The 13,064-nt window shown below is 51.8% G+C and overlaps 1 protein-coding gene across 5 annotated transcripts in view; it reads right to left on the reverse strand.

Annotated features, from left to right (window-relative positions):
* Ntng2 (netrin G2) overlaps positions 1 to 13,064 on the reverse strand; it is a 58,672-nt gene that overhangs the window by 33,589 nt on the left and 12,019 nt on the right. For all 5 annotated transcript variants that reach the window (XM_059259012.1, XM_059259011.1, XM_059259010.1 and 2 more), the window contains exon 2: positions 1,715 to 2,358. In XM_059259012.1, the coding sequence (XP_059114995.1) occupies positions 1,715 to 2,358 (644 nt within the window). The remainder of the gene's footprint in view (positions 1 to 1,714; positions 2,359 to 13,064) is intronic.

The following is a 13,064-nucleotide window of genomic DNA, read 5'->3' on the forward strand; positions in this document are numbered from 1 at the left end:
AAAACAAACCATTTCTCCCTTAAGCTGCTTTTGTCAGAGTATTTAAAAAATTTTTTAGATTTATTTATTTTATGTGTATTTATTTATTTTATGCTTTGCCTGGATATATGTATGTGTTCATGTAGGTCAGAAGAGGGCATCAGATCCCCTGGAACTGGAGTTACCCATGGTTGTGAGTCACTGCGTGGATGCTGGGAACCAACCCTGGGTCTTCTGAAAGAGCAGCAAGTGTTCTTAACTGCGGAGACATCTCTCCTGTCCCTTTCCAGGGCATTTCATCACAGCAAGAGGAAAAGAAATGAAGATAGTGGCCATCTTTCAGTTTGATATGCCTGTCCCAAGTGGGTAAGAACTAGAAATCACAGGAATCCACAGCACAGGCTGCAATGCACACCTGCTTCAGTCTCTGTCAGCTTTGAACCTGACTCTGCTTCCTGACTGGTCACCTCTGTCTCCGTCCCATGGAATCCACACAGGGCATCAACATGAAGGAAATGTAGACACATGCTGCCCCACTGTGCCCCACCCCGCCCACCCACTCCAGCAAAGGAGGGAACTGGCTCCAGCCTTTCCCCACCCCATGCCTCCACACCCTTCTTCCCAATCCTGGTCAAATATGGAAATACACACGGGCATGCTGTGTATCTTATAAAAGCAGAACAAGGGGTGGGTAAGAGGGCTAGAGATGATGCAAGAGTCTAACACAGCCCTAGTGCCTAGTGTACAAACATTTCATATATATATATGAGCAAAACAGCAGCAAAAGGAAAACCACCAAAAGCAGGACAATGCTCGACACATGGGCAGCTAATGGCTTTTCCTCGTGTCAGGGGCTACGCTCTCGGCAGCACAGAGCCCACAATGGAGAGACATACAAGGTGTGAGGCCCCAATCGGGTCCCCAGATGCTGCCTTTGCCCTTGTTATGCCTGCTCACCTTCAAGCCTCATAGCGCCCTCTGTCAGCGGCTCCCACCCTTGGGTGCCATTCCTTGGGCCAGTATTCATTTGATTTAATACTTTTTTTAAAAGCGTGTACTGCACACTGGGCACCACTGCTGTGAGCCCTTTGCCACGTCTGACTCATTTAAGTACCCCAAGGTCCAGAGGGAAGCTTCCCGTTCCACAGGTGCCTTGGGAGTGAGGACTTCTCATAAAGCCAGCACAGTTATCCACTGAATGAGCAAACTTCCTGCACGGTACAGAACCCTCTGCCCTCCCGGGCAGTCAACACACACACAAAGCTCCCCTAATTACGGCAAAGCTTGGGTATCTTGACTGCACAGGCGGCCCTTTGTTATAGCACCAGGTGACATCTGAGGCAGCTGACTTCCTGCCTTGAAACCAAGTGGCATCCTGAGAACAAGGTTGTATCTAGTACCAGGTTGGCATAAACATTCCAGGAATCAGGTGACAATCTAGGTGTCAGGACACATTCAGGTACCGGCTAACATCCCAAGAAAGAGGTGATCTCTAGGTACCCAAGTGACATCCTAGGTACTAGGTGACATCACAGATATCAGATGACATCCCTGGGAACCAGGTAACATTCCTAGAATCAGGTGACATCTCTAGAACCAGGTGACATTTCAAACATCATATAATATCCCCGAAAACCAGGTATCCCTAGAAACAGGTGACATCCAGGTACCACGTGACAACATTTCAGGAAACAGCTGACATCCTGAGTGACAAACCAGTGGCCCTGGGCCTTACCTGCCGATGACTTCTATATTGGAGATGGCGTAGAAATACTTGTAGAGGTTCTCCCGCTGCACGTACGTGCCGCCCAGCGCAGGGCGAAGCAGCCGCATGCGCAGGTCGGTGAAGGTGAAGAACTCCTTGAGGCCCTTGGCGCTCTCCAGCCTCGTGTACAGGTTGTCCATGTTGCGCAGGTCAGGGCCGGCAAAGATGGCGAAGCGGTCCCTTACCTCGAAGCGCACATGCTTCTCCTTCTTGGACCCCGCCCAGCGTGAGTACTCCTCCGTGCAGAGCACCCGGTGGGCGCTAGACGGTGACATGTCTCGGGCCCGGCGGGCGGACATGCCGAAAGCCTCCATGCAGTCCTCCGCATAGAACTGATAGGGCTGCCAGGTGCGGCCATTGTCCAGGGACTTCTCCAGGACCATGACCGTGGGCCGGCCATACTCGAAAGTCACCACCACGTCATCCGTCAGCTCCACGCTCTTGTTCCATGAGAGGGTGATGTTGGCCTCCAGGGGACTGGGGTAGCGACTCCACGTGACGCTTTGCCAGTAGGTGGCCAGTCCCTCGTCTTCCCTGTCAAACATAAGCCTGGGTGGGTGGGCCAGGTCGGGGTTGGAGGCATCACACTCGTTACTGCACAGGTAAGGGTTTTCCTGCAGAGGAAGAGAGATAGGAAGCAGGTGCTGGTCACTGGGAAGGGCCGTGGAGTGCTCGCCTGGTGCCTAGCCATCACCAAGCCCCGATGCAGACAGTGGGAAGTGCCCGTCCCACACAGATAGCAGGTGCCTGATGATAAGATAATGGGGTGGGGGTGCACAGAGAGCTGGGGCTTTCAGACAGTAGATAGTCTGTACTTTCTACTCAGTGTTCTTTAAGCCCATAACTGCTCTGGATGGTAGACCTATTAATTAACAAACAACAAACCCCCCCGCACTGACAGCCGCACAGTGCCCCAGTCCACACAGCCACTTTGATGAATATTTCAGGTGTCTGTGCAGAGACAAAGTAGCTTGGATCTGAGTTAAAAACCTCTTGCTCTCTAATGAGCCATGAGGCCCCTGAGGGGGGTGGACACATTGCCACCATCCCTGGCCACCCCAGCCAGCAACACTGCAGTCAGCCACTGGCCACGGGCTTTGATCCTCCACAGTACAGGGCTGGTGCCCGGCTGCCTAGAGCTGCTCGGTGGGCACAGCTAGCCCAGGGGGTTCACTAAGGCGGGACCCACAAAGCCCTGGCCGACCAAAATAGCTCCGTCCCTAGCACCCTGTGGTGCCAATGTCCATCCCACCTGCCTAGCCCTGCTGATGAGTGGGACCAGAAACCTTGGGGTACAGGGAATTTGCCACCAGCCTAGCACCTTACTGAGTAGAGTGGGAAACTGAGGCCCAGGGAAGGCAAGATAAACCCAGGCCTTCTCTGAGGGACTGGAAGTACTTCTGAGGAGAAACCAAGCCCTACCAATCCTCCTTCTCCCTCCCCTTCTCCCTCTCTCTCTCTCTCATCCTTCCCTTCCCCCCCTCCCCTCTCCTTTCCATTTTCCTCCTGATCCACCCCCCTTCTTTCCTCCTCCTGCCCTACACTGCCTCAGTGGTACCCCCTTTCAAGTCTGGCAATCTTACCAGCACGATGACAAAGGAGGAGCTTTGTGTTTCTTTCACTGGGTCTCAAGCTGTTGGCCCGAATGGGAAGGGGCTGAATGACCTCCCTAGGCTCCATGACAAGCAGAGGCCAAGCCCAGTGACCAGGAGGAAGTAGAGGCTGCTGGGCTGGAGGAGGCTGGCTGACCATGAGGTCACCCCTACATCCCCTGCCACCAGTAGCATGAAGGAGCACACCCTGAGCCCAGGGCAGAGTGCGCCTGCTTGTGTGCTGGGAAGTGGAATGGCGGACACACACACACACACACACACACACACACACACACACACACAGAGTTTGCACGTTTATGAGGGGCTGAAGGACAACTTGATGCAGGCTGGATGCTCTCCCACTCCCTTTTTCCTACCGCCCTGTGCCTCACCTGGGGCTGGTTGGTGTCCCCTCAAATTCATATGTTAATGCCTAACCCTCAGCAACCTCAAAAGGTAGCTAGCTGTATTTTGAGACAGTCTTTAAGAGGAAAGTTGGCTGGCTTTAATCCCAGCACTCAGGAGACCGAGGCAGGCAGAACTCTGTGAGTTCAAGGCCAGCCTGGACTACAGAGCAAATTCCAGAGAAACCCTGTCTTAGAAAAAAAAGATGAAAGAGTGAGTTGAAGGAGCCCCTCCGGTGGTCTTTCTCCTTCTGAGAAGGTCCCTTATGAGGAGAGAGGAGGGGCTCACACAGAAGCACCAGAGGCTTCTGCACACACACCTGGAGGAAAGACGTGAGACACCAAGGAGGTGGTCACATGTGCCCTAAGGAGTGAGGTGGTCACATGTGCCCGCAGGAGCCGCACCCCCAGCACCTTGATCCTGAAACTGCGAGGCAGTAAATGTCTTTGTGAAGGTGTCAGCTCCCGGCAAGCTCATCCTAGGGAAGCAAGTGGGAAGGGCAGCAGCTCAGTGAGGGGTTGCTGACCCCGGGTTTTCCAGGGTGTTCTTGGGGACTCTTCCATAGCCTTTCCCCCGCTCCTCCAAAGGCCATGTCCTTTCCCAGGCCACCTGGTCCCTGGATAATTTTATTAATGTCTGCCAATCTCATATTGACTATCGATATTCCTGTCACACACATACACACACACACACACACACACACACACACACACACACACTCCCCAGATGCTGTGAATCTCGTACCTTACCTTTTCCCTGGGTCATTTCCCAGCCTCCTGCCTTGCCTACCCCTAGCCTGCTACTAGTCCTTGGGTGGGGGACACAGTGTTCCTTAAAGCCATCAGCTGTTCCTGGCCTCTGATCATAGAGAAGATGGATGCAGGGGCTTTGCGAGGGTCTGGGGACTCCAGCCTGATTAAGAATACATGCTGCCCAACCTGCCGGGCCTGCCAGCCCCCTCCCCAACCCCTGGGAAGCAGATGGTGAGACACTAATGAATCAGCCTGTGTATTTACCAGGCTCATGCCGGCTGCAGAGAGGACTTTGCCAGCCACGAGCACAGCAAATAATCCCAAGCCATGGCCGGCACAGTCCTCTCAATTTCTCCCCTCTCCCTCCCACCTCACAGCCACCACAAGATCTCAGCATCCTGCATCACCAAGGAGGCACGGGCTGCACCGAGCCAACCCCTTTCTGAAAGCGCACTGGCTCCGGCCCTGGCTGGCTTTCCGTGCCACACTAGGGAGAACTCCAGGGGAGTTCCAGCAAGCCCCGCCCCCACCCGAGCGAGCGGGACAGCTGACGACAGCGGGAGGCAGCAGCGACTTTGCCAGCCTTCTGGGTCTCCAGCTTCCATGACTACAGAACAGATTAAGTGTTGGTGAAAACAGCCAAATGAAGTGGCCTGACAAGGGCGGCCAACGTTAGGCGAGTTTCGGGCACCCTTGACCTTGCGGAGCGGAACCCAAGCTTAGCGCTGATGCTGTCAAAACCGGCACTTGCTTCTCTGCCCACTTACTGATTAGCACCCCAAAACAAAACAAGTCACACACCCCTGATTTTAAAAGCCCCCCCGGGGGTGGCTCAGTAAAAGCGCTTCCTGAAGGGACTTAAGTTTGAGCCTCAAAAGCCATGAAAGAGCCAGGCGAGGTGGTGTGGTTATAGCCCTGACGGTGGAGGAGAGGCAGAAATATCCACAGGGACATTGGCCGGCCAGCCTAGACTAATCGGCAAGTTCCAGGCCAATGAGTCACCTTGTCTCAGAACCAAGGTGTATAGTTCCTAACGAGTGACACCTAAGGCTGACCACTGGCCTCCACTCATATGTGCACAAAAACATGCACACTGCACAAAAACATGCACACTGCACAAAAACATGCACACTACACAAAAAGCCTTGGAGTCGTGTCCCCCACCCTCCACCGCACGCCCCAACGCTGTCACCGACCACATACATTTCCCATACAGTTTCTAGGAGCCCCCTGGAGAACTAAGTCTGGGTTAGAACCCATTGTTTAAGTGTATGGGGCCCTTAAGGAAACTGGCCCTAAGCTCAACTCAGCTCCACCCTTTGGAGGCTTTGTGACCTTGAGAAAATCATTTGACTTTCCTGAGTCTCTGTTTCCTTATCCTGTGTTCTGTGAGATAGAGTGTATGAGAAACCCAGGTGATGTCACCACATGGTAGTGACAGTTTCACACAGCCCATTCCTGCATGTCCACTGGAGAGGGGGTATCCCAGCCACCTTACAAGGGAAGGAGATGGAGGTGGAGCTGGGAGACGCTGGAAACCTGAGTACTCCATGACACAGACCACCTTGAACATAGATGGCTTTAGTGACAGCTAGTCCAGGGAGCACAGAGACAGTGGGGCTGGGGCAGGTGTTATGGACACGAAGCACACACCAGCCCAATGTCACTTCCCCCGGATACAATGGCACTGACCTTGGAGAATGCTGGGGAATCAGAGCTCAGCATCTCTGCAGCTGTTCTGTCTCCACACCCCAAGCGAGTCACCTGGAAGGTAGGCTGTGTAGCTACCCTGGCCCAGCAGCACAGGGCACCAGGGTGGGGCAGGGTGGCACGACAGGTCTCTTGCAAAGTCTCTAAGCACGAAACAGGCTGGTAAAGCCGTTTTGCACCAGGCTTGAGCACTTTCGTCTCTAAGGATTTTGCTTTTCGGTTATTTTTAGGGCAAGAGTCAGAGTCCAGGGGCAAACACGCTGGACAAGCTCCAGGTGAAAAGCATCCTGGGACAGGAAGTGAACTGCTGTCAACAGAGCAACCCTCATCTGGGAAAGTTCAGCCATGCAAGTCTCCAAACCCCTAGCCCAGAAGTCCTCACAGGCCTCTTGGGTCTTAAGCAGCCTGTGTTCAGGTGGTCTACGTCACGGAATTCCCGGGTTCTCGGCATCTCCTAGCATCCACCTCCATCTCCCTCCCCCTCCAGCTGACATGCAGGAATGGGTTGAGTAAAACTGTCACTACCATGTGGTGACATCACCTGGGTTTCACATAGAACACAGGAGGAGGAAACAGAGGCTCAGAAAAGTCAAGTGACTTTCTCAAAGGTCATCAGACTTGGAATGGTCTCGGCTAGAGAAATGGATGGCTTCATACCAGCTGGGCTTGAAATCCAAACCTGTGTTGGGACAAACTCTCAACTACTGCCCATGATATGGGCCAACTTGGTGCTTTGCAAGGGGCTTGAAGGGTAAGTCTGTGGTGGACTGAGGAGGAGCAGACAATCTTTTCAGCCACATGCAAGCTCCCTGAGTCTGGGTGAGCATTCAGCTTCTTCAGACCTGCTGGCGTTCAACACACGCTACCACAAAACTGTGTATTTTTAAAGATTTTATTTTTATTTATGTTGTGTGTGTCGTTTTGTGTGTGTCTATGCATGCCTGTGTGCTCACATATGTGTTCAAGTGCCCATGGAGGCCAGAAGAGGATATCAGATGTCCCAGAGCTGGAGTCACAGGAGGTTGTGAGTTGCCACTGTGGGTGCCAGGAACTGAACCTGGGTCCTCTGTAAGAACCACAAATGAATGCTCTTAACCACTAAGCCATCTCTCCAGCCCCCTCGAACTATTTCAAGTGGAAAGAATTTGAGAACCTTCTATGCAGTAAGGTCACTCCTGGCCCTTCTCTTCAGCAGGTTGTGAGGCCCTCACTGAGGAGAAGGAAAGGGATCCCTTAATTCTAAGGACACGGGGTGTCAAGCAAAGAACCTGAGTATCCGGTCCTTGCTGAGATTCTCCCGGTTTGTGAACCCCCACCAGGCCTCGTACCCAGTTTTTCTCTTTCATCATCCCCCTCACACCAAGCATCAGAACACAAGGAGCTCAGCAGGCGAAGGCACTTGCCTTGCAAGCCTGACACACTGAGTTCAAGTCCCAGAACCCCCATAAAGGCAGAAGGAGAGAACTGACCCACAGTTATCCTCCAACCTTAGCACAGAGCACATGTCCCCACATTATGTGCCCGCATGCATACTAATAATAGATAAATAAAACTTTAAATTATTATCATTATTATTGGCTTTTAGAGACAGGGTTTCACTGTGTAACAGTCCTGGCTGTCCAAGACTTTAAATTATTTTAAGAATACACAGATTCAAGCCAGGCAGTGGCGGTGCACTCCTTTAATCCTAGCATGCAGGAGGCAGAGGCAGGCAGATCTCTGTGAGTTCAAGGACAGCTTGGTCTACAGAGTGAGTTCCAGGACCGCCAGGGCTGTGTAGAGACACCCTGTCTTGAACCTTGCTGCTCCCCACCCAAAAAAAGAATACACAGATTCATCCTGGTCCTAGTCCTTATGAAGGCTCAAGTGTCACATAAAACTTAAACTAAACCTATCTGTATGATTTTCTCTTTAATCTATGTTTTTCTTTCTCCTTTCTTTCTTCCCTTCTTTTCTTCCTGGTACTGGGGATGAATTTCAGGGACCCTGTACACTTGCAAACGTTCTAACACTGACCTACATCCCTAGTCCTCCAATCTTTCTTTTCTTTTCTTCCTTCCTTTCTTCCTCCCTCCCTTCCTTCCTTCCTTCCTTTCTTTCTTTCTTTCTTTCTTTCTTTCTTTCTTTCTTTCTTTCTTTCTTTCTTTCTCTCTCTCTCTCTCTCTCTTTCTCTCTCTTTCTTTCTTTCTCTCTTTCTTTCTTTCTTTCTTTCTTTCTTTCTTTCTTTCTTTTTTTCTTTCTTTCTTTCCAGAGCTGAGGACCAAAACTAGGGCCTTGCACTTGCTAGGCAAGCACCCTACCACTGAGCTAAATCCCAACCCTCTCTTTCTTTCTTTCTTTCTTTCTTTCTTTCTTTCTTTTTTTTTTTTTTTCGAGACAGGGTTTTTCTGTGTAGCTTTGATGCCTATCCTGGAACTCACTCTGTAGACCAGGCTGGCCTCGAACTCACAGAGATCTGCCTGGCTCTGCCTCCCGAGTGCTGGAATTAAAGGCGTGTACACCACCGCCTGGCCCCAATCTTTCATTTTAAATTGTTTATGTATTTATTTAATGTGTATGGATGCTTTGTCTACATATATGTCTGTGCACCACATACATGCCTGGTGCCCATGGAAGCCAGAAGACATCAGATTCCCTAGAATTAGGGTTACAGATGATTATGTGCTGCTATATGGGTGCTGGGAATCAAACCTGGGGCCTTTGGAAAATCGGCCAGTACTCTTAACCCTGAGCTATCTCTTCAGCCTCTTTAACAATATTATTTATTTTATGTGTATAAGTGTTTTGTCTGCCTGTATATCTGTGTAGTATGTGTAGAGGAGGCTAGATGAGGACTTTGATTCCCTGTGACTGGAGTTACAGATGGTGCTGGGAATTGAACCCAGGTCCTCTGGAAGAGCAGCCCGTGCTCTTAACTGCTGAGCCATCTCTCCAGCTTTTCAGCTTCCTATCTTTGTTTTTTGATAGGAGTCTCAGCCCAGAGAATGGGATGGGTGAGGAAAAGACGTTGCTTCTTTTACAAGTGTTGGGTGAATTCCTTGGCATGGTGGGTACAGGCTATTAATCCCAGCACTCGGGAGGCAGTGCGGATCTCTGTGAGTTTGAGGCCAGCCTGGTCTACATAGGGAATTCCAGGCCAGCCAGGACTACACAATGAGATTCTGTCTGGGTACCACAAGATGAGTGCTTGTGTAATGTGTGCTCAGGGATGCTGGATGCAGGAAAGAAATCATTTGGCATCATGTATGGACCTGTCCCAACCCAGCAGCACAATTTCCCTTCTGCATCCTAGGGGGCAGATTCTCCAATGCCCAATACCCAGCTCTAATGCAAGTCAGGAAACTGCCATTTACTCAAGAAAGAAAGGACATAGCCACCCCCAGCCCGTGCCACCCGCCCCCCAGGAGGCAGACAGCCCGTGTCTCTGCCACCCGGGTGTGTGGGCAGGCCCTGAACAGTTCAGCAGCTGACAGATTCTTTTTGAACTTGGCTGCTGGGCTGTCAGCCTCACTGGGGGCTGGAGATGGTTTCTGTGTCCCAGGTGGGAGGCAGGAGACCCCCAAGGAGTAGCCCAGGGTGTAGGGTGCTGACATGAGGGGGAACACAACACCAGCTTTCCATTCTTACAAAGTCTTGGGACTTAGGGGTGAGGTGAAGGTGGAGAATCCGGCAATCAAGGCAGCATTTCCCCTCCCCTTGGACTTGGGGAGAATCGGTCCTGGCCTGGACAGGCTGAAAGTCAATAAGCACGCTGACTTCTTGGGTGCATTGCCCCTAACACCAATGACATATAACTTGGGTCGGGCCTGGATCTATCTATACCTCAGTTTCCCTATTCGGGAAATGATAAAGCAGGAGTCAACAGACCAACTGTGCCATTACTACCCTAAAGTCTCAAATTCTTTACACTCCTCCTTTCCATGGCCACTTGGGATGAAGGGAAGAGAGCCACAGCCTCCCCACCCCCAGAGGCAGGGAGAAAGCCAAGCGCTGGGGGAATTCGCCCTAACGAATGATTTCCTATTTCTTGGTAAGAAAGTTGCAGAGGGATGAATTATTAACAAGGCGGAAACGGAGATTGTGTTTGCTGCTGGTCCTAATTCGGGCTGCCCTGCATCCCTAACTCCCTCCTCCTTCTCTGAGCTCCTCTATCCAGCTAGCTCTCTGTATTGTTCTGTGGGTTCATTGATTACCCCCCTCTTCTTCCTCTGCCCCAGCCAGCAGCAAGGTCACCTGCTTCACTCTCACAAATCAGCAGAAACCCACTCAGAGCGGCAGCCGTCCAGGGAGACTTAGTCTTCGGGACAATTCTCCCATGCTCTATGAATTATGCAGGCAGGGGAGGACAAGATGCCCAGGCTGGGCCTGATCCTCCATCCTTCATCCTAGCAGAGCACCACCCAGAGCCTTAGTAATTGTCCTCTTCTCCGAGACCCAGACTCTGATCATGTCCTAGACGGAGGTCTACTTTGGACCCAGAGTCTCAGGCCACCTCCCAAGACTGTTGTGGCTTTAGCTCGAGTCAGCAAAACATTTCTTGGTCCTGCACTATGTCACCATGCAGAGCAGCTTTGGAGGAAGACACCTGAAGGCCTTTCGTTTCAAACCTGTCCACCATTGCCTTCCTTCTAGAACCTTCTATATGCAAGAGTAAAGTCCAGGAGAGCAGGGACCACGGCACCCCACCTTATATGCCACTCTCCAGCAGTTGCTTCACACGACAACATTGAATAGCCAAGCTGGGCCCCTCACCACCTGTGTCATGAGAATTGTATCCAGGTAGGGCTATGGGCCCAAGCAGCAGCTGAGGAAATGCCGACCTCAAGACCTTTGGTCTGTTTGGGGATGCTGGTTTTAGCATCCCTTCAGGGGACCTCGGGATACCAGGTTGTGTATGTGGCCAAGACACCTGGGAGATAGCCTGTTGGCTCAAAGTGGAAAGCCAGACCCTGCTCGGACTCACACGGCCTCCAGGGTCACACCCCAGTATGGCTGGCTTCCTCCATCTGCAGAGCAACCACAGGGAGCGGGGGTGAGGGTTTTGCCAAGGCAGTGACTACACAAGGGTTAATCTCTTCAAGAACTCGAAATTGTCTTAAAAAAAAAAAAAAAAAAAAAGGCTCCATTCTGCTTTGCCCTGGGCATATGTGAATTCTTCCCACAGCCAGACTTCCAGGAATGTTTGAGGGGGGAAACACTTTCCCAGTTCTGAAGCGTGCCTGGCAGCCAGCCTTATGGCCCCCACACGCAATGAATGTGCTCCAGGCCCTCAGTGTACCACCTACCAAGCAGACACATGTGGGCCCCTGCCTTGGAAGAGGATGACTCCTCTACATTTGCATACATCTAGACACAGGGTGCTCACTACCACAAAAAGGCAACTGGATTGCTCTGTTTTTAGAGTCTTTAGCTGTCTGTTTTGGCACGTGCTCCATAATGCCTGCTCCAAGACTCCTTTCCTGGTCCTATTTTCTCTCATTAGGCCACCAACATTTTCTAGTTCATTAGATGAAGGTGAGACAGAGGCCCCATGAAACCAAGTCTGCGCGTCCGCACTTTTTCTTAGGTAGGATTTTTCGTATCCCAGCTGGCCCCAGACCCCCTATGTAGCTGAGGCTGACCTTTGATTTCTGATCCTCTGGTCTCTACCTCTGAGTACTGGATAGACAGGTGTGTGTCAGCACTCCCAGGTCATGCAATGCAGGGCATTGAACCTGGGGTCTTTTGCATCTTAGGCAATCTCTCTCCCAGCTGATACAAGCCCAGGTCCAAGCCTGCCTCCTTCTTCATCAGGAGCTCAGCAGGCTCAAAGGCTTCCCTCCAGCTTTTCAGTGCTTTAGTCCCGCTGTCCCCCACCTGTGGCATCTGCACACCCCATCTCTGAGCTCACACTCTGGGTGGTTTGCCCTCCCCACCCACCTCACTCCCCATCAGGGGCTGCACTCACCACCTGAATGATTCAACATTTTTCCTTAATTTCTTTAACAAGTAAATGAAAGGAAAGGAGGGGTGGGAGGAAGAAAGGAAGAGAGAGGAAGGGGTGGGTTGGGGGTAGGGCTTGGAGAGGAGGAAGCCACTGGTAAAGTGCATTATTGATTGGAGACTTAGAAAATGCTTAGAGGGTAGGAAAAGCGTCCTGTTCTTTAAAAGCTTGTGCAAGGCGTAAGCTAGACACAGGCAGCCTTCCCAGAGAGGTCCTACTCTGCTGACATGAATATTTCATCACGAGGGGAAAGGCAGGCTTGGAGGATTCCAGCGCAGGGTGGGGCGAGTGCATCATGGCGCGGCCCCTCCACATATCCCTGGAGCCTGTAGAGCCCAGATCATTCCACCTACTGGTGGCAGCTGCCCCCAGCTTGCTTGCTGAAGAGTGTGGCAATCGGGCCTTCTTCGCTGAGGCCTGGGACAGACTTAGCCAAAGGGCAAGATACCCAGAGGGGTAATAGACCTTAACCCCACTAACCGGTAACTCTGTCCCAGGCCCTGTCCTGTCCCCACAGGAGACACCATCAGCCCCTCGGTCTCCTCTCCCCAGCCCATCCCCAACCTGACTCCAGGTACCTGTGTAAAGTGATGAGGCAGGTGCTGTGGCCTCCTGAGCCTTAGCACCTGGAGTCCCTGAAGCCCAAGCCTTGGACCCTAATCCTGCCCATTTTCCCCAACACAGCTACTCCTTCTCAGCTCTCCAGCCTCTCTAGCCAGCCTTGGCTTCCTTTGGGGGACAGGGGGAGGTGTGTATATCTTGTGTGTGTTTAATGGGTGTGTACATGTGGTGGTGGTGGTGTGTGTGTGTGTGTGTGCGCGCACACACACACAGGCTTGCATGCACACATGCGTGTGCATATGTAGGTTAGAGGTCAA

This window comes from Peromyscus eremicus, chromosome 4 (genome assembly GCF_949786415.1).
Source record: "Peromyscus eremicus chromosome 4, PerEre_H2_v1, whole genome shotgun sequence".
Classification (NCBI taxonomy): Eukaryota; Metazoa; Chordata; class Mammalia; order Rodentia; family Cricetidae; genus Peromyscus; species Peromyscus eremicus.